The sequence below is a fragment of the Pteronotus mesoamericanus genome, unplaced genomic scaffold (assembly GCF_021234165.1).
Source record: "Pteronotus mesoamericanus isolate MK-2021 breed Mesoamerican mustached bat unplaced genomic scaffold, CSHL_Meso_final scaffold_408, whole genome shotgun sequence".
Lineage (NCBI taxonomy): Eukaryota > Metazoa > Chordata > Mammalia > Chiroptera > Mormoopidae > Pteronotus > Pteronotus mesoamericanus.
In genome coordinates this window covers 3,176,310-3,196,045 of record NW_026555315.1, presented here as the reverse complement: position 1 = coordinate 3,196,045, position 19,736 = coordinate 3,176,310, and the positions used below count along the sequence as shown (strand labels likewise).

Sequence of the window (19,736 nt, the reverse complement as noted above, 5' to 3'; positions counted from 1 at the left end):
TCTTTATGGAAAACTAGGACCACTCTCACTTTCCATTTTTTTGACTGCATTTTGGTTATTTATACTTTTGAAGGCATTGCCCCAGTTTTGTCAGTCTAACGGAATGAGGAGAAATTTCCCCTTTTGCTGTCACGTTGCGGTGCAGAAGCAAGGGTGTTCCTGGGTTATGACTCTCACTCTGTGTCCTGGGATGTTGTGGGTGGCCCGAGGTGTGAGGGACTCCCACTGAGCCGTCCTGTCCCGAGCCCCAACCGCGGAGAGGACGGTGGCACTCCGCGGTGGCCCTCAGAGGGGACAGGCAGCTGGCTGGGCCGTGGCGGTGGCCGGGAGTGCCCCGAGCTGCCTCTTGCCACAGTGGCCGCCCCGCCCGGCCCTGCTGCCTGTCCTGCCGCTCTGCCTCCTGGGACCGTCTGCCCATCAGCAGTGGGGCCGGGGGTGCTTTTGCTGCGGTTGGACCAGGCCGAGATGGAAGTTCGCTGGGCTTGGTCACAGATTCTGCAGGGACGTCTCAGAGTCTCACTGCTGTATCGGGAGGGTTATTTGTATCTCTTACTTGGGGGCTAGTTTTTTGGAGGCAGGGTTCTTGTTTGTCCCCTCCAAGGCCACTGTTGCCTTTGTCCACAGCAGAGAACCTGTGAGTCACAGAGGATCTCTGGAGATGGGTAGCCAGGTTTTCTACAGCAAGACAGTAGAAACTTCATTTCTGCCTTGGGGCTTAAAAAAAGCACCCATGGGGACAGCGGTGCCTGTAAAATGAAGGCCGAATTAAAGGCCCCGTGGTCGGCGGGAAGGAGGGGGCCGCCAGCCGGGGGGCTGCCATCCCTGCCGAGCTCTGCCCTGGGGAGCCGCCTGGCAGAGCGCGTGAGTGGGCCGGCCTCGGGGCCGCCGCTGTCGTAGATGCGACTGGCGGGCAGGACGGAGCCTGCTCGTTAGGGAGGTCCCGCGGCAGCGGTGCCTCAGCGGGAGACGCAGCGGTGTCGTGGGAGGGTGGGCGGCTCCCCGGGCGCTCAGGGGGAGGGTGCACATGGCTCCTGCTTCTGCTGGGATTTTTTCCTGAACACATAGCTCTCCCCAGCTGATTTTAATTCCCACGTTCCTCCCACAGCAATCTTTTGAAACTATAACTTTGATCATTTCCTGTTGGGAAACTTTAAATGGGCGCTGAATAAAGTGCAGATTTCAGATAGGCACTCAACCCCCTGGCCCTTCCCCCGGCCCCGTGCCACGTGGCTCCCTCCTCCCACACAGCAGCGGCTGCTGCCACTGCCCCGCCCGGGCAGAGGTGCCCCCAGGGAGGCTCCCTCCGTCCCCCGTGCCCTTGGTTTAACTCCCCCTGCTCTGGGCCTTCCCTGAGCTCGCCCGTCCAGGGCAGTCCACACACCCACTTGGACATGTCTTGCCTTTTTCTTTTTTTTTTTTTTTTAAATCGTCACTGAGGACATGCTTACTGATTTTAGAGAGAAGGAATGGAGGGGGACAAACATTGATTGGTTGCCTTCCGTATGCACCCCCGCCAGGGACCGAACCCACGACCTTTCAGCCGTGGGACGATGCCCAACCAACGGAGGCACACTGGCCAGCACTGTCCTTTCTGCATTGCTGAGATGCTTCTGACAGTCGGGACCCCAGTATTTTAGAGTGCCACCTAAAGAGCGGAGACCGCGGACCGTAGGGGTAGCTAATGACGTGCACAGAGTGGGCCCGTGACACCACGCAGGAGCCAGCGGGTGGGGACCTGGGCGGTCGCCGGTGATGGTGCATGCAGAGCCCGCAGAAAGGACACAGGCCTGCGCGCCCCCCGCAGCCGCAGGCCAGGGCTGCGTTGGCCTCGGCTGCTGACGCAGCCCCTCTTCCTCCAGATTCTCGTGCAGATTGTGGATGCCTCTTCAGTGATCACGTGGGACTTTGACGTGTGCAAAGGCGACATTGTCTTTAACATCTATCACTCCAAGAGGTCCCCGCAGCCGCCCAAGAAGGACTCGCTGGGGGCGCACAGCATCACTTCCCCAGGGGGAAACAACGTGCAGCTGATCGACAGGGTCTGGCAGCTGGGCCGGGACTACAGCATGGTGGAGCCGCCGCTGATTTGCAAAGAAGGGGAGAGCGTGCAGGTAGGACTGGCTGTGACGTGCCGCATGCTGGCCTGGTCGCGAGGAGGGGTCTGTCACCTCACTTCTGTCCTGCACGGCGATGCCGTCTTGTCAGTGGGAGGCCAGATGAGGGTGTGTGGTTCTAGTTCCAATCAGAATGATTCAGGGAGCCAAGTGAGTCTTAGGAGAAAAGGGACTCAGACCTGAAAGGGGCTGGGGACAGAGCCCGTAACTTCGGTCTTGAGCGCACGTGTCGTCTTCAGCGTGTGTCCACAGACGCGCCCGGGAGGGAGGGAGGGACAGGCCCGCTGGGCGTGCGCAGCCTGGGTCGGAGACTGCCGCCAGCACGCCCTTGACTGTTCCGCCTGTTTCCTTCAGAGGGAAATCGCCCTGAATAGAAGTGGGGGGCACCAGTGCCATGGGGCCGTTAGCTGTCATTGCTGAGCTTCTGATTTATGTGGAAATGCTCCGTCAGCCCTTTGGTAAAATTCTAGCCAGTTATTTTGAGCACTTGTGCTTGGAATGATAGTTCTCGGGTGCTCCTGGCCTTCATAATGTGCAGATTTGCTGCCTTTACAGTTTTTAGGGATGAGCCTCTCAGTGCCTTCGTGGTCTTAGAAGCAGAGTGCAAGAAAGTATCCTTTTCAGTTTTAAACTAGCGGACAGACGGACAGACGTTGTAAGCTACATCTTTACTTCCAGTCTTTACTTTGCAGTCTTTAATTCCAGAATTAATGGAGGAGGTAATTGTCACAGATTGGACATTTGGTTTTAGATGGACATCCTTTTAACCCAGAACACACTGGTCAGATCATTGGAACCGTGCCAAAGGTGTGACCTGGTCCAGATGACCTTTTTTGACCTTCTCCAGGTCGAGCGAAGCGCCCACCTGAGGTCTTCCGCCCTGGTCCTCGGGGCAGGCGAACTCGGAGTGTCGCTCCCCGTTAACCTTCCCAGCACCAGCAGGGGCCTGGCTGCGGCCGGCCCTGTAACGAGCCAGAGTAGCGGGCCGGTCACCTGTCCAGACGGTTAGGGACCGTGACTCAGTGCGAGACGGCCCCCGGCTTTGCCAGACCCTCCGTAGGACAGGGACCAGAGGGGAGGCCGCCTCAGCCGGCTCTGCCCAACTCGTTCCAGGGCTCCCACGTGACGAGGTGGCCAGGCTTCTACATCCTGCAGTGGAAGTTCCACAGCATGCCGGCGTGCGCCGCCACCAACCTGCCCCGAGTGGACGACGTGCTGGCCTCCCTGCAGGTCTCCTCCCACAAGTGCAAAGTGATGTACTACACTGAGGTGATCGGGTCGGAGGACTTCAGGTACGGGCCTGGGCGCGGGGGACGTGCGGCCAGGACGGTGGGGCCTGGTGCCGGCGGGAGGGGCCTGTGGGCCGCTCAGCGTTGCCAGTGCACGGGGTCATCCGGGCGCAGGGGCAGTGGGGAACCTCGTCCCTGGGGGCCCTGCTCTGCGAGTGCCGCGGGGGGCAGGGGTGCTGCTGCGGGGGAGGGGCGCGGGACGGCAGGGGTTCTGCAGGCAGGGCGGAGGGCGGGGGGCTCAGCCCTCACACGTGTCCCCGTGCTGTGCTGTTTGCAGAGGTTCCATGACCAGCCTGGAGTCCAGCCACAGCGGGTTCTCCCAGCTGAGCGCCGCCACCACCTCCTCCAGCCAGTCTCACTCCAGCTCCATGATTTCCAGGTAGTGCCGCGCCGCCGCCGCCGCCGCCTCCTCCTCGGACAGCCCGAGCGCGCCACCCGCCGGCGGCCCGTGTGCAGACGACTCTGCCCCTAGGTAGCAGGTAGCTCTCGAGATGGTAGATGTAGTTACTGATCCCGAAACCATCTCGGCAGGTAGTTTTAACTCTAACTCAATAGCCATAGATTTTGTCTACAGCGTGCACAAAATCAAATCAGAGCACAAGGGCTATCATGAAAGAAAGTAGTTTATATACTAATTAAGAGGTTGACTTTGTCTCAGACGTTGATGCAAAAAATGTTTCGCATAACCTCCACAATGTCCCTTAGCGGATGAAGTCCTACGCCGCCCAGTGGAGGTGGCCTCGCCTTCCCACGTGGAGCCGCAGCGGCCGGCCTGCCCCGCACTGCAGCCCTCGCTTCCTGCCCGCGGCTGGTGGCAGTCCGCTCGCTGCCCTGAGAGCAGGCACCGCCGAGGTGGCAAGGACCGAGGGGCGGCCTGTGGGAGCCCCCGGCCTGGCTCCGTGGCCGGATGGATTCCCGGTTCTCCGGTCAGTGCTGGAGGGCCGGGCCCCCGTGACGCCAGGACAGCACCGCCGTCACTGAACACGATTGTCCCCTTCCTCCTTTTCAGATCTTCTTCGCGCTTCCCGAGCAGGGCTTCCCGGGCGTTCACTGGGGCGCGGGCGTTCCTTCCCTTCTCCTTCTGCGTGTTGCTCTTCCAGCCTGCTCACGTCAGCTCTGAGCTCATTCCCGACTCACCTCCCCTGCGCCCTCCGAGCTTCACGGCGTCAGAGCCCCGGGGGGTCCTTCTAGTCCCTGGGGGGTGTTTGGAAGACGGTCATGTTTGCCGTGTTGAAACGGTCTGGCGTTCGTGTTGGCTAGCCGGGGGCCTCAGGATGTGGCTGGCGCCGCAGGGTAGCGTGTGGCTTGCAGGGGCCCCGCCTGCGTCTTTGTGAAAGGAAGTGGGCTCGGGGCGTGCATGTGGCGTGGCAGCGTGGGGCTGCAGGGCTGAGGCAAGGGTTCCTTGGTCCACGTGACGAGATTCCTCCTAGGAATCAAGCAAATAGGAAACTGGTTCGCCTCTTACATCTTTTTATTCCCGCTACCAAGCCTGTTCTGTCTTGTACTGGCCCTCAGTTTTCGGCTTTTTAAAGCTGGTTGTTTGCGAACCTGCCTGTGTTGCCTTGGGATAGTCTCCTTATCAGACGTGACGTGCTGTGTTGTGTGCAGCAGAGGCGGTGCCCGTGAAGCTAAGGGATGTGACAGGCACGGAAGCTCGGGCCTGCACTGCCGTCCTCCGCGCGGAAGGTGTTAGGCGGGCGTCCCTGGGGCCCAGAGCAGAGGCATCCGGAGGGCTCGGAGGAAGCCGAGCGGCCCTCTGTCCCAGTCAGGGAAGCGCCCATACCTGCCCGCGCCCCGCCGCCGGCCACGGGCCCTCCCGCGATCGCCAGCCTTTTTGGCACATGGCCGGGCGTCTCCTGAGGAAAGAAGCTCCTCGCGGGCACCTAGAGGCTTGTTTCCAGAGAGCACAGTAGGGTCAGTTGCTGCTTCCAGTTGGTGCGTTCTGCTTCCCAGTTATAAGGACCTGAAGACGGTCCCTTCTCTCTCTCTCTCTTTCTCTCTTTCTCTGTGTCTCAGATGGCGATTTTGCTGACAGCTGCCAAGAAGCTGCTTCCCTCAACCGTGCACAGCAGCCCAGGGATGTTTGTAGAACTATTTGAATCACAGCCATCCCCCTCCCCCAGTCTGAAGATCTGTTCTTTTTAAGTTGATTCAGAAGTGACCCTGTTTTACCTCCAAAGGGTTGAATGCGTCTTTAAGAGTTCAGAGCGCAGGACCGCGCAGATACCTGCGGGTTGCTCACGCGTCACTCCGCCGCTCTCCTGGGGCGGGAGCCGGGGCCTGCGCCTCGGTGATGCGGGCGAGCCCGCCTGTCCTCTCGGTGCCCTGCACTCCTTCAGTAGCTTCTGTCCCCCTGCCTTTCCCAGCACTAATGAGTCTTTGGGTTTCCCTCCGTGACCGGTGTCTTAATTCACTTTTCTCCCTAAATCCACTATTTACATGTCAAATTCTGTAAATGTTTTGTAAACATATTACCTCACTCTTGGTAATACAATACTGATAGTCTTTACAAGATTTTTTTATTGTTATCAATAATAAATGTGAACTGTTTAAAGAAAAGAAAAGTCTTTTTGTTACTGTGAGGTCCCCCTGGAAGAGTTGTCACTCTTCAGAGACTGCATCGCTAGAAGGCAGAAGAGAGGCTGGGGCCCAAGCCCTGTGTCCCGGCATCCCAGGCATGAGGCCTCGCCTGCCCGCGTTTCACAAGCACGAGGCTGCCCTGCAGGGAGGGAGCCCCCGGCTCGCAGTCCCCTCGCTTCCCGAAGACACGCTGTGGTTTTTCTCAAACTCCGCAAGACCAGCCCGATGCGATGTTTCTTTGGTAATAGAGCGGCTCCTTCAACCAGGTAGCCTCAGAGCAAATCAGACGGGCAGGCGTGCACCTGCAGAAACCTGGGCCGCCTTATCCGCGGTGCCCTGTTGGGGCTGCGGGGGAGGCATGGGGAAGGCGTAGGGGAGGCGTAGGGGAGGCAAGGCGCATGCCCGGCAGCGCCCCACCCGCCTGCCTCCCCCTCAGCAGCCACGACATCATTCGCTTTCCCAGTCGGTGGCTGTCTTTGGTGGGAGCCGGCCGAGGGGACAAGCTGGGGTGTGGGGCGGGGAGCAGGTGATGCGCCTCCGCGTCTGCAGGTAGCAGTTTGTCCCCAGGGAATCTAGATCGCTAATATGCTCCTTCTGACCTCAGCCCTGCGGTGACTCATGAGTTGCCAGGTTGTCCCCAGAGGGAGGAAGGTTTCTGCACGAGCCCCCTCTGTGCGCTAGCATGTCCCTCCCTGCCTGTTGTCACATGGGGCCTGCTTTCCCAAGCCTTCCATTTAGCATCGGGGTCTCACGTTCTCACGGTGACAGCAGAGGCAGCCTGAAAAACGGGAGCATGCGTTAGCCTGCTGGGCGCCCCGACTGTCCCAGAGCATGGCAGCGACGTCGAACATCCCGAACGAGGGTCACCGCGTCTTCCTCTTGGGCCACCAAACCTCTCCTCTGTTTATCCTTAAGTACATGACGTTTCCCAGACACAGCCTGAGCCACCGGCTGTCTTCCAGCTCTGAGCGGGGCAGAGGTGTTCCCGTCCAAGTGTCGGGAAACAGGCCCCCGAATCTGTGAAAAAGTTGGGGTCTGGCCAGCCGGGGACTCTGGGAGGATGGCAGTGGTGGCCCCGCGTGCAGACAGCAGCTGGATTGCAGAGCCTAGAGCCCACGGGCAGCTGAGCTCTGTGCGTAGAGACCGTGAAAGTCGGCTACGTACGTCCCACCAGAGAGCCCCTGGTCGTCATCCACAGCAGACCTGGGCGATGGTACGGGCACGCGGACTCCGGAGTGAGGCGCACACCGCGCTGGTTACAGGGCCCGCCTGACGGACAGCGAGCGTCCGGGCGTGGGGCCCCGCAGTGCCCGGGGCGTCCCGCGGGGGGCGCCGAGGGCTGCCGTGGAGAGGCTAAGTGGTGGGAGCCGTCTCGCCCCTTTGAAGTCCCCAAGCTGACCTGCCAGGGCTCCCTTCTAGCGAAGGAAAAACTGCGGGGAAGAATGAAAGGAAGGGGGACAGGACGGAAAGACCCCACAGGCGGAGGCAGGTGGGCGTGTTTTGTGAACACTTACGAAGCACCAGGAAAACATCAAACATCAGGTCTGTGCAGAGCTGAGAACGAGGAACACAGCGCCCTGTGGACCGCGGGAGCAGGCAGGGCGCGGCGGCGTGACAGGAGCCCAGGTGCGCGGCGGCAGAACTCGAAGCATTAGAAGTGAAGGGAAGAAACCGCTTCAGAAATTAAGACCGAATTACAGGCAACACAAAGTGAAGCGTTTCATAGACGGGGCTTAAATGAAAGGTACCAGAGAGGACGGGTGAGTCAGGGAAGGGAGAGGAGGCGGAGAAGGGCAAGCACAGTGGTAACGTGGAAGGGGCCAGGGCCCGAGGATGGCCAGTGCCAAGGGGCGTTTTAGAAAAAAGGCTAGATTTCATATTTTTAAGGTTTTATTAGAGGGAGAGAAGCCTCGATCAGCTGCCTCTCGCACGCACCCCGTCGGGGTGACAGCCTGCAGCCCAGGCGCGTGCCTTGGCTGGGATTCGAGCCATGACCTTTCACTTTGCAGGACGACGCCCGGCCCACTGTGCCATGCCAGTCAGGGCAAAAAATGCTGGACTTCAAAGAAAAAGTCGCTGAGGCATCTGGGGAGGGAAATGGAGCTTCTCAGAGGGTGAGCTTTATGCAGGGAGAAAATGGAATCGTTAAGACTTTCTGGGAAAGGAGGAGTGAGCCAGGAGTTGGTGCCCAGCAAAACTGACTCCCCAGGGTGAAAGGCACCCGCCAGGGTGTCGGAGAGCCCCAGTCGGGGTCCCGTGGTCCCCAGCCATTCCCAAGGAGGCGCTGCAGGCGCCAGCCCCGCTGGAGACGAGTGAGGGCCAGCGCGCTCTGCCTGCCCGGCCCTGCTCCTTCCCGTCCCTTTGAGGGGTTGGTCTGCACCCAGGACCAAGAGCAAACCCGAGCTCTGCTGGGGGCGGGCGGAGGCGGCGGCTTCTCTGCAGCCGGCAAAGCAGGGGGTCCCAGGCCCGCCTGGGGATTTCCTCCTTGGCGCCCTCTTGTGTCCTGCCCTGGGACAGGATGCGCACCGCCTCCCTGGGGATGCCATCAGCCCTTCAGCTCGTCCCGGGGGGCCGGCAGCTCTCCTGCCCGCTGACGCTGTGCCGCCGAAGGGGTGTGCGGTTACTCGGACGTGTGAGTGTGACTGGGCCAGGCAGCGAACACGGTCTTCAGTAACTAGAGTCACTTTTTAAAAAACAATTGGTTTGGATCATAAGAGCACACTTCTTTGCAGTGAAATTTCAAACAGAAGACGGGGGAGTCGAGTAGAAACAAGTCCCCTCTCAGCCTGCTGTCCCTCCCGCCGCCTCCTGGCTCCCTCCGCCCCAGCCCCACACCTTGTCCTGCGCCCAGAGATGGCCGTGGGGGTGTGTCTGGCGACCCGCCCAGCCCTCTCCCAGCCACACAGCACACGTGTGTGTATCCTTTCTCATTTTCCTCTGAGCGCGCCGGCCTGCCCCTGCTCGCTTCCCTTCCGTGTGTCTCATCGGCCTTCCCACGTTTCCCATGGCCTGGCCACCTCCTCAGTCCCTTTCTGGATCTGGCCGTCAGCCTTTTTGACTGGAAAGCTCTCCACAGCCTCAGCAGAGTGCCCTTTGGCCTTGCCAGGGGGCAGACGGTGTCCCGGTTACCCATTACTCCCTGGTTCCCGCCTTCGGCACCCGTGTTCCCTGCGGGCCCTGCATCCCAGCAGCATGCGTGGGCTTCACATCAGGGCAAGGCCTTGTCCTCACACGTGCGTCTGGCGCCAGAGGCCAGGTGGCGACAGGTAACCAACCAGGTGTGCCGGCCATGTGAGCCGGGCATTTGGCTCTGACCTTTTTCTTTTGGACAGAAAATTTTTAATTTTTATGAGGTCACGTTTGTTGTCCTTTCCATAATCGCTTCTAGGTGTTAAATCTTGTCAGAGAGGACTTCCCCATGTTAAATTCTGCTAAATTTTCTTGTGGTTCTCCCATGGTTTTGGGGTTTTTTGTTTGTTTGTTTTTAACACTTAAATCTCTGATGCTCCTGATGATTTCCATGTGCAGAGCAAGGCGCTGACTTTCGATGAGTCCTCAACGGTTCTCCAGATCCCAAGGCTGCAGGACAGAGCCCAGCCCACCCCCGTGACAGCCCTGGGATCGTCCTCTAGGGACTGATGCGGCGGGGAGGGGACAGGGTGCGGCAGGTCCCCGGGGAGGCCAGCGGGGCAGCCGCCCGGGCACAGCTGGACAGGTACAGGTGCCGAAACGCTGCAGGAATAAACGCAGCGCGAATGCCGAGGAACTGCGTGCTCTCCCGCACGCCCTCCCCCATGGCCCGCCACAGCCAGGGCAGCGGGCGGGGATGTAAGGAGGGGCCTTTGCAAGGGACCCTGTGTGTCTGCGGGCCTTTGCTGCGGTGCCCCCACAGGCACTGTGCAGCCCCCACGCCCAGCCGTCGGCTCTCCTGTGTCCGACATGGCTGTCGCCTGAGAGCGAGTGATTTATTTTGTCCCATTTCTAAACACTTCGGCACGCCTCCCAAGAAGCCGTTTGGATTGGAAAATCAGAGAAAGCGGACGAGGATGTGCAGACTGGAAGCAAGTGGGGAACGCGTTGCCGTCGAACACCAGCTCTGCTCTGCAGGAACAGGATTTGGGGCCTCTCATTGGTGGGCATTTCCTGGGCAGGTCTGACCCCCAGTGCCCACCTGCAAGGGGCACACAGGGTTTTGTGAAGAGATAATAAAGAATATCGCCTCTCCTGTCTCTGGAAATCCGTAGTGAGCGTCTGTGAAAGGCCTGTAACGTCAGCCTGCAGGGGGGCCGCTGCCTGTCTCCCAAAGCCTGGTGACAGGGCTGCCGATGAGGGAAACGCAGGCCTGTGCCACCGCATCACCGAACACGGAAGAGCCCTGACTGCCATGTGCCCAGCCACACGCACTCCGGGCTAGGCCACCAGCGCCCCCGCCCCCGTTCTCTGCTGTCCCCTGAGCGAGAAGCTTCTGTGGGCCCCCCCTCGGGATGATGCCCAGGGTTCGCTGGGAGGCCGCGAGGACAGTGGGGGACGGGCAGCGAGCCCCTCTGCCCCCGCGGTTGGCGTCCTGCTCTGTCCTCCGGACAGCCTGGCAGTGTCCGCTCGGAGTGGCGGGGATCTGTCCCCTCCAGGTTCCCCCACTCAGCCCCGTTTGGGGCGGGGTCGTTCTCTGCCGGGACGGGGGCGGGGGTGGGCGTCCTGGGTGGTGCAGGGTGTTCTGCGGCACCCTGGCCTCTCCCCTCCAGCTGCCGGCAGCACCCGCCAGGCGTGACGACCAGCACTATCGCCAGACATTGCCCCCTGTCCCCTGGGTGGGCAAGACCATTCCTGGTTGAGAATCCGTGTTACAATCTTAGTGTGATCAAATACTCGGAGGAAGACACGGAGGCCCAGAGAGGTTAAGACCTGGGCCTAGAGTACACAGCGGGTCCACGGCGGTGGAGCTGGGCGTGCTGGCCCAGGGCACCCTGATGGTGCACTGCTCGTTGCAAGTGCAGCAGCTGATAGACTTCAAGGTGCGGCTTGCATTCCTCTAAGGCCCAGTCTCCCAGGGAAGTCCCCGGGGTTGCCCATGGTCAGCCTGGGCGGGGATGAGGCTGTCCAAGGCCAAGTGCATTTGAACTCAGGCCCCGGCAAGGACACTCCCATCCGGCCCCACGCGGGGAGCGCAGCCTTCCAGGTCAGGAGCCAGGGCTCCCGGACCCCACAGGGCAGGTTCGCCTGCTGGCGATCGCAGCATTGGGACCAGCCAGCCGTTCTGCTGAACTGCGCAGGGTGCCCGCGTCGCCATGGCTGCCGGTCAGTACCCACTGCGAGCTCCGAGGGCGTGTGCGGTGTGTGTCTCGAGAAACAAGCAGGCTGCAGGCTGCTCGGTGAGCGCCCCGCACCCCAGCGACCCCGGCCACAGTTCACACGGGGTCAGGGAGGCCGAGGAAGGAGCCCCGGAGCGTGCCCTTCGGTGGGACCAGCTTTCCCGGGGATTACTTGCTGGTTTTCTGTCATGAGATTAGACATGCTGTGGAATTTCCTTAAAGCACAAGCATTTATTTGGAAGTGGGAATAGAAGCGCGCGTGTGTGTGTGTGTGTGTGTGCACGTGCACGTGTGAGAGATCGATTAATGGGGGGGGTCAGACACACCCTGAGGACCGAGTCTGTCTATACTGTCTATACTTGAAGAGGGCACACGAACTCGTTCGCACGCTTGATTTTATAATCCTAGAGTTAGCGACTCTGGCACAGGATATGCAAATTGGAGGAAGATTGCATGCAAATGAGCAGAACATTGGTTCTATTTTCAGCCCGTTCTTGCCTCCCTGGGATGGCATCTGACAGAGCCAGCTGGGTTCCTTTCTCCGCCCCAGCGAGTCCTGAGCCCTGGGGTCAACACCATGTCCTGCCCTGGACCCGGGCTGGTCGTCCACGGGCCACCCCACCCAGGCCGACCCCTCTGGGGCTGACCCAGGGCTCCAGCCCTCAGCCCGGCCGTTGACTGTTGGCTCGACCTTGGGGAGGCTCTCGGGCCTCTTTTAAATCTCAAGAGGGTCATCCTCTGGGTGACAGGAGCCGGCAGGCATGATGTGCTAGCACCAAGCCTGGCGCGTAATTGGCAGGCGCGCTATAAATACCAGCCGCCGCGGTGAGGCAGGCAATGATGCTGACTCAGGGCTGACGCGGGTCCTCCCGCTCACGCTCAGGGTCCGGCTCTGTCCGCGAGGTGTTCACAGCAGGCCCACCCACCAGGCCCCGTTCAGCTGGGTGTTGTCACCAGCCGTCTGCCCCGCTGTCTCGCTTGCTTGCTCCGGCCTTCACAGCCAGCCCTGCTTGGTCTCGGGAAAGACGGGAGTTGGGGAGCAGAACACTGGACAAGGCGCTCCGCCTGGCCGCGCCGCGTCCCCGGGAGTCCGCGGGTCCTGCGGCCGTGGTCCTGGGCAGGCCACGAGATGGGAACGTGGCCCAAAGCCCGCGCACGCAGCCTGTTGGGGCCCAGCACATGTGGGCTCCTCCAGACCACAGGCTCAGGCCGCCAGGAGGGTCGCCTGATAGGTAAGAAACCAGCTAAAGAAGCAAGTGACCATGTGAAAGTCTAAACTCCCTGGCCTACGTATGCTGCCAGATGACATTAGGTCATTGAAAAATCGCAACGGGCCCAGCTGCCTAGTCCAGCACCCCGCCCTGGAGACACTGCCCTTGGTTTGGGACGTCACACTTTACGCCGAGGGCGCCTCTGAAGGGCCAGCGCCAGATGTCTCAGTCCCCAGCACGTCTGAGCCTTCGGGAGGATTTCGGGAGGCAGACCCCCCTGAGCCAGCGGTGCCAACAGCCACGCACGGGGTGCTCCTGTCTGTGGGTCCGGCCGGCCTGGGACAGCCCGCCGCGCCTCCTGGGGACAGTGACTGCTGTGCTCCACCCACTGATGCTTCTCAGGGCCACCGTTTGTCAACACTTCCGGCGAGGCTCCCGCGCCGCTAGCCCTGTGGGCCTGCCTGGGCGAGAAAACCTCCCCAGCGCAAGCTTCTCGGGGAGTGTCCACAGGGCGCGCCGCCGCGGCCCACGAAGCCCTGCCGGCCTCCCACGGCAGCTTCTCTGCAGAAATGGAGCCAGTCCTTCAGGGAGACGGGAGGTGAGTCAAGGGCTGGCCGGCAGGGTGGGGGACAGGTCTGCAGGGTCATGTGACTCAAACACCTTGATCTTGGTCAAAAGCCCCCACAGGTGGGCGGCGCCCTGGCAGCCAGGAATGGCGCAGAGGCCTCAGAGCTGGGGTCTCTGACTCCCCCAAGCAGCTCGGGCAGTGGCGTGCGTGAATCCCGGACGAAAACACAACCCCCGAGGCCGCAAGGGCTTTGCCGTCTGCGAGCGCAGGGCCCCCAGGCGCCGGCGGGGACGTCCCCACGCGTGCGGGCTGCCCCTCACGGGAGGAGCTGCATGTCGCCGCCTCTGTACGTTGGTTCTGCACAGCGTGGCCTCTCCAGCCCACGCCCTCCATGTGATCTCTACTCGATTTTTATTAACAACCTAAAAAACCCTGCATTATGAAAAAAACTTAAACATGGAAAAGTACAGACAGCAGCATTAGGAACACCTAGGCACCCATCCCCTTTATTTAACAGTTGCTCACGTTTGCCGTAGGTGCTTCCTCTGGTTTCCCCTCCGTTCTTTTCAAGTCGCCACCTTCGTGACGTGTCCACCCTAGGTGTTCGAGCACCCATATCTTCACACGGCACGTTTTCCTACTTAACACAGTGCCAAGCGCTAACAAAACAACAGCGGTCCCCCAGCGCCACCTACGGGCCAGTCCACGCTCGGGCTCGCGCCTGTCGGCCGCCCGCTTGTCCCGACGAGGGTCCGACTGCGCTCGGTGGTTCAGCTCTCGCGTCTCCTGGAATCCAGAATGGGCCCCGCGCCCCCTTTGCTCTGCATGACAGTGATGGTGGCTGCCTGTCACCTCGTGCTGTCACTCAGCCGCGCGACATGGCCCGTGGCCTGGGGGTCAGGTCTGAACCAGGCGAGATGAGAAGCTTGGACTTGGGCTGAACGTCTTGTAGGTGGCGCATCGTCGCAGGGCGTGGCTGTGTGATCACCGAAGCGGGGCGTTTGGGGTGTGCACCCCGAATGGACGTGTTTCCAAGAGGCCAGCCCCCGAAAACCCAGGGCCGAGAGCGGCAGCCCACCCCCTCGAGGGCTCTTTCCAGGTGGCACGGGACAACGTACGGGAAAGGCACAGACGTGGAGCCCAGGACTCGCAGCGTCTCTGCGCCCATTTGAGGAGCAGGCCTGTTTCACGGTCCCGGGCCTCCCTCTGCCCAGCCAAGGCCTTTGGTCCAGCTGTGTGTTAGGGCGGGGGTGGGGGGCAGCAGGTGGCTGTGGGACGCAGGGCCACGGTGGCCCCGGATGCCTGCCCTCCATCTGGCCCCTTTGCCGCCCCCTCCACCACCACTAAGTACCACTTGTCGCTCCCCCTCTTCTCTGCAGTGAGGACAACAGGATCTCCCTCCGTTCAGATGGGACCATGCTGTTCTGACAGGCGACAGCGCCACCTGCTGGAGCAGGGGCACCACACCCCCGGGGTTTACGTGGCCTTTCCAGGGAGGTTCTGGCAAGTCCTGAGGGCTGAGGCCAGGAGACTGGGTGACGTGGGCGAGGGTCCGGCCCAGTGGTGGGCCCTGGGACCTCCGGCGGACACTCCCCAGGCTCCAGTGGTGACTAGCCCTCCGTCCCTCCTGAGGGGCTGTCCTCACCCAGGACAGCTTCCTCCTTTCGGGACTTCCTTTCCGCTTGAGGACTTCCCCGCGGCTCTCTCAGGCCAGGCCAGCGAGCCAACGCCCTCTGTCCGCCCCTCACGGGGTGTCCTTCCTGCCCCTTCAGCAGTTCTGGGGCCGCGCCTCTCGGAGCCGGTCTCACTTCCTGAGCCTTCGCGTGCTCTTCGGGTCAGCTCGGGGCGGCTGATGCCGTGGGGACGCAGAGCCGGGCCCCGGGTGCCTCGGCTGAGAGAGGGACCCTGACGCACAGGGATGCAGAGCTGTCCCTGCCGGGGCGTCGGGGGCGGGGCTGTCCCTTTGCCTCGGTGTCCCCCCTTCCCGTGCCAGGCCATGCTTCTGGGTAGGGAAGGAGAGCGGGCGTCCGGCCCCTTGTTGCCGGGGCCCTGGCCTGTCCCCTTGCCGGTCGGCCTGCAGGCCTCGTCTTGGTGCTCCTGGCCCAGCCCGGAGACGGCGGAGCCTGCCTGGCTGCCGCTGCTGCCAGGTCGGGGGTCGGGAAGTGCATGCCTGCCTCACCTTCTTCCCTTCTGGGGTGGGGGTGGGGGTCTAAGAGGCCCCTGCTGCTGATGGTCCCCGACGTGGCTGTGGCCGTGGGGTCCCTGGCAGTTCACACCTCTGTCACTCTTGGAGATCCCTGTGGCTGCCTCTGGCACGGTTCCCAGGGCTGACGCCGCATTTAGCAGGGGGAGCGGGAGAGCCTGGAGCGCTCCGCCGTGCCCGGACGCTGATTATCCGAGCGGCTGTGCCTGTCTGACGCGGAGTGCCGGACACAGGACCTTGGGCCGGGGAGGCCTTCCCCCGTGACAGGCGGCGTGGCTGCCCCGCGCTGCAGCCTGTCGCTGCCCCCAGCCCCGTTTTCGCTGGGCTTGTCCGTGGCTCCTGGAGGGTGTGACCTGGGTCGCCCGGGGCAGAGGCCCTGCCCTGACCCCCAGATTTCTGGCTTCGCTACCAACTCTGCTCCACTCGCCTCCCCCCAACGTCCTCCTGTCTTCTCTGTTGGTTTGGAGGCTGCGGGATGCTTCCTTCCGGCGGGTATTGAAATACGGATATTTAACCCTAAGTTCTTCTCACAAAGTTGAAAGTCATTCAGTATTTCTGTCCCCCTTCACAAGCTTGGCCTTCCCACTGAACATAATCCCCCCCAGTCTTTGTCATTGTTTTTAGAATTTCCGTCCCGCTCCTTGTAACATGAAATTAGTTATTATTGTCACAACCAACATGAACTAAACTAACCGACGCATCTCTCTGTTCACCCTTGTTTTTCGCATCGTGCATCGTGTCTTTTTCCTCCTGGACTGACTTCCTGTGGACGCTCGCCCTTTGGTAGATCTCTCGGGGGTGTCTTGCTTGGGGGGACTCCTGCCTAGACTCTGCATGGCTGAGAAAGCCTGTCCTTCGTGCCCGCCCCGGAGTGAGAGTCGAGCTGGCTGTAGGATTCCAGGGTGGCCGCTGGGTCCCTTCAGCTCTTGAAAATTCTAACCCAGACAGGAAATCTGCTTTCTGGATAATGTCTTTTGGCCTCAGGCAGCTTCTTAGACATTCTCTGTACCCTTGGATGTACTATGGTTACCGTATGAAGTATCTAAGTACGAATTCATGTTTATAGGTCCTGCAAAGCGTTTTGTTTGAAGATTCGTATCTTTTTAGGTTTTGAAAGATCGTAGCTATTATCTTGTAGAACATCATTTTTGCATCATTCCTTCCATTCCCTTCTTCTGAAGCACTTGCTGGATGCCCCCTGGGGCTCCTTGGCCCACCCTCGGCATTTCTGACCTGCGCCTCCGTATTTCTCTCTGTTTCATTTGTTCATTTCTGGGCCGCATTCTCAGGAGTAGCTTCCAACTAACTGCGTTTTCAGTGTGTCCAACCAGGTATTTTCTGTCTGCTGAGTTCTTCATGTTCACGATCACGTCTTTTGGGTCCAGGGTATCCGATTGACTTTCTCGAGCACCTGTGTTTGTTTCATTGAGGCCAGTTTTGCTTTCCTAATTTTTACTTTCTTTGATGATCCTAAGCATTCGTATCTGAAAATTACTTTCGGATTCCTCTGTGATTTCCATTTCCTCCGGAGTCACTTCCTGTCTCCATGGCAGATTTCTGTTTTAGTGTCTTTATTAGCGTCTGTTTTGCTCATGTTTTGGGGATCAGGTTGGTAGGTCCTTCTCAAGTAGATGTTTCTTTCTCTTCAATTTCTCGCCTTCCCCTGCCCCCCGCACCTTGTTCTCCAGCTGCCTCTGCTTGGCCTCCTGGGGCCTGGAGCACCCATGTCTCGGGGGGTGTTGGGGCGGTGGGGGCCCTCTCGCTGAGTCCCCGTGGGGAAGTTACCGTTGCCTCGCCCCCTTGTCCGGCGCTCAGCTGGGAGCCCCGCCCCGGCCTCGCATTGGGGTCCACCGAGGGCAGGCGGCTCTCTGGTTTCCTATTACAGCTGTGTCTTTTAAGTGTCTCCCTTTAGAGTTGATCTGTCTTTGCTGTATGGGATGACTTGAAAAATGACCTTAAAGTGCCATCTGTTTTTTAAAGCTTTGAATATTTCCTTTTCTTGTAAGTCCATTAAAAACAGAAAACCAGTGTAAATTTTCAGTTTCCTGGAATGCAATGGTTTGAAGGTTAATTTTTCAAAATAAAACCTCCTCAGACTGACCCGATGTGAGCTCCGCCAAACATGCTTTCCTCACGGTGGGGGCTCCCGGCTGCGTGCCGGCAACAAATAGCAAGTCCCTGCTCCCACTCAGAAGTCGGAGGCAGTGACGTTTCCTTGCAAGATAAATTGTGTCGGTTTCCCCCCATTGGAAGCCTTCTTGCCAGTTGAACTTGGTTGTTCATTTTCAATAAAATGCTTTGTTGAATCATGGCATTAACATAGAAAGGAGCACAAGTTGTAAGTGTGCCACGTGACGAACGTACACGTGTGGACACACCGGTCGTGAGAGGTTCAGTGCTTCTCCGAGCGTCCGGGCTGGGAAGTCACCCCAGGGAGGCCCAGCCAGGCCTCCTGGTCCCAGGTTCAGGGAACAGGCTTGGGCTGGGGGTGGGGGTAGAGGCCAGAGAGGTGGGGTGTGCCCGCTGGGAGCAGAGAAAGGAGTGGCTGAGCCAGAAACACTGAAGTGAGGTGGGGCCTGGGCGGGGGGAGGGGAGCAGAGGGGGTGGGAACCCCGCCGTCACTGCACCAGCCACCTGACTGGGGTGTGGGGACAGCCATTTTCCCTCCCCAGGCTCTGGGAGGTCATAGGACAGGTTTGTTTGTTTGTTTGTTTCATTGGAGACTTTAAGATGGGGTGGTTAGGGTTTAATTTTGCCCAAAAGATATATTTTAATAGACACATACTACTTCTACTATTGTTTCATTTTTAAGCACATTTTCTCACATGGGGCCTTTACACACATAAGAAGGGGAAAACTGAGAATAAAGACCAGTCCTTTGAATATCTTCAGCTTTATATATAATATTAAAAAACAAAACAAAATGCCCGCCTCCTTGCATTGTCCTCACTTGTCTCGCTTTGCCTCTGACAGGTGAGGACTGGTCCCAGGCTGGCCCCAGCCTCCAGCCCCCAGCAGGTGTTTGTGACTCAGAATGGGGGGCGGCAGGCAAAGCTACCTTGCAGGGTGACCCGTCCACGTCTGGGGCTGAGGACATGGGGTGCCAGTTTAGCAAATAGAGAAACAAGGCCCAGCTAAATCTAATGTCAGACGAACCATACATATCTTTACCGTTTGTCCCAAACACCACCTGGGGCATCCTCACACTACGGACGTTGCTGTTGCTTCCCTGCAGTCCCAGTCCACGCTGGCACCCGTGCTCTGCCCGGCAGCTTGGCTGAGGGGCACCGTTAGAAGACGGGAGGGAGGAGCCGAGTGAGCCAAGGGCAGCCAGAGGGCGGAGCGGAGGCCGCCTTGCCCTGGGGCGCCCCACTCCTGCGCTGTGACCCGCAGCCACACGAGCCCCCAGGCTGCCAGCCCGGGCCCCCACAGCCCCCCTGCCTGTCCAGCGGGCCCTGTATTTATTGATGTCTCTAAGGAAAGCAAGTTAAGACTCACTTGCTCTTGAGACTGTGCTGGGACTGCTCTCGCACCAGGAGGAGACACCTGGCCGTCCTCCCCGCCTCGTGGCCGGCGCGTCCTGCACGGGGCTTGGGTCCCAGCGGGCGGGCCCCATGGGCCGCTTTTCACCCCATTGTCAAGCCCAGCCGGCCTCGGCGCACGCCCTGTGGGCCACTCCTGTCCCCTGGCCCCACCCGCACTGGAGATCCAGGAGCCGCAGTGAGACGGCAGCGAACTACACAAAGCATGCCACCCCCCACCCACCATGGCCCCGGGTGGGCAGGGCTATCCCCACCAGGCAGGCGAGGAAACTGAGGCACAGGTTCAGGATCGTACACGAGAGCATCGCCCAATACCCAGCAGCACGGGGAGCGCAGCCCAGGGCTCTGGCTCCCTCCACAGGCCTGAGGCCTCAGCCCGGGAGCAAGAAAACAGTTCCACCCCCCACCCCCAGGTTCAGATTTAACGCCTGGGTGGGGCCTGGGTGCGAGGCTTTGAAAGGCTCCTGGTGATCCCATTGGACAGACCAGCTGCTGCTCCGAGGAGGAGGGGGACTCGCTCACCTCCCCCATATCAGCCCAACCTCTCCTCCTGCGGAGCTCCCACCCTGGGCCCAGGCCAGGCGTGAAGCTGCTTCGGTGATTACTTGGTTCATGTCTGTTTCTCTACCAACGGATAAGCTGTAGAGGGCAGGGACTGTAATGACTAATAAAGAAATATATTCGTTGAGTCAGCCAACGAAGAAACAATATCATTGCTGGGACAAAGCTTATAGGCCTTTTAAAGCTCTTGCCATCATTGCCAAAGTGCTTTCTGGAAACAGGGGAGCAGGGCCCGGACCGCACTGGAGAGTGTCAGCGTCGCCCACCGGTGATGCGCGGTCCGCACAGCGGCCTCTGCCAGCCAGCGCGCTCCAGGAACGGTCTGCAGCGGAGGCACTGGGCATGCGGGGAGAGGGCGG

General features: G+C 60.2%; 1 protein-coding gene across 2 annotated transcripts in view; it reads left to right on the top strand.

Annotated features, from left to right (window-relative positions):
* The window catches only part of SEC14L1 (SEC14 like lipid binding 1), a 52,728-nt gene extending 43,091 nt beyond the window's left edge, over positions 1–9,637 (top strand). The window contains exons 15-18 of one of the 2 annotated variants that reach the window (XM_054593134.1): positions 1,860–2,111; positions 3,228–3,406; positions 3,681–3,782; positions 9,512–9,637. In XM_054593134.1, the coding sequence (XP_054449109.1) occupies positions 1,860–2,111; positions 3,228–3,406; positions 3,681–3,782; positions 9,512–9,524 (546 nt within the window). In that variant the 3' untranslated portion in view covers positions 9,525–9,637. Of the gene's footprint in view, positions 1–1,859; positions 2,112–3,227; positions 3,407–3,680; positions 3,783–5,419; positions 5,968–9,511 lie in introns of those variants that run through there. The other variant, XM_054593133.1, reaches the window with a different exon arrangement.
* The last annotated feature ends 10,099 nt before the right edge of the window (positions 9,638–19,736 follow it).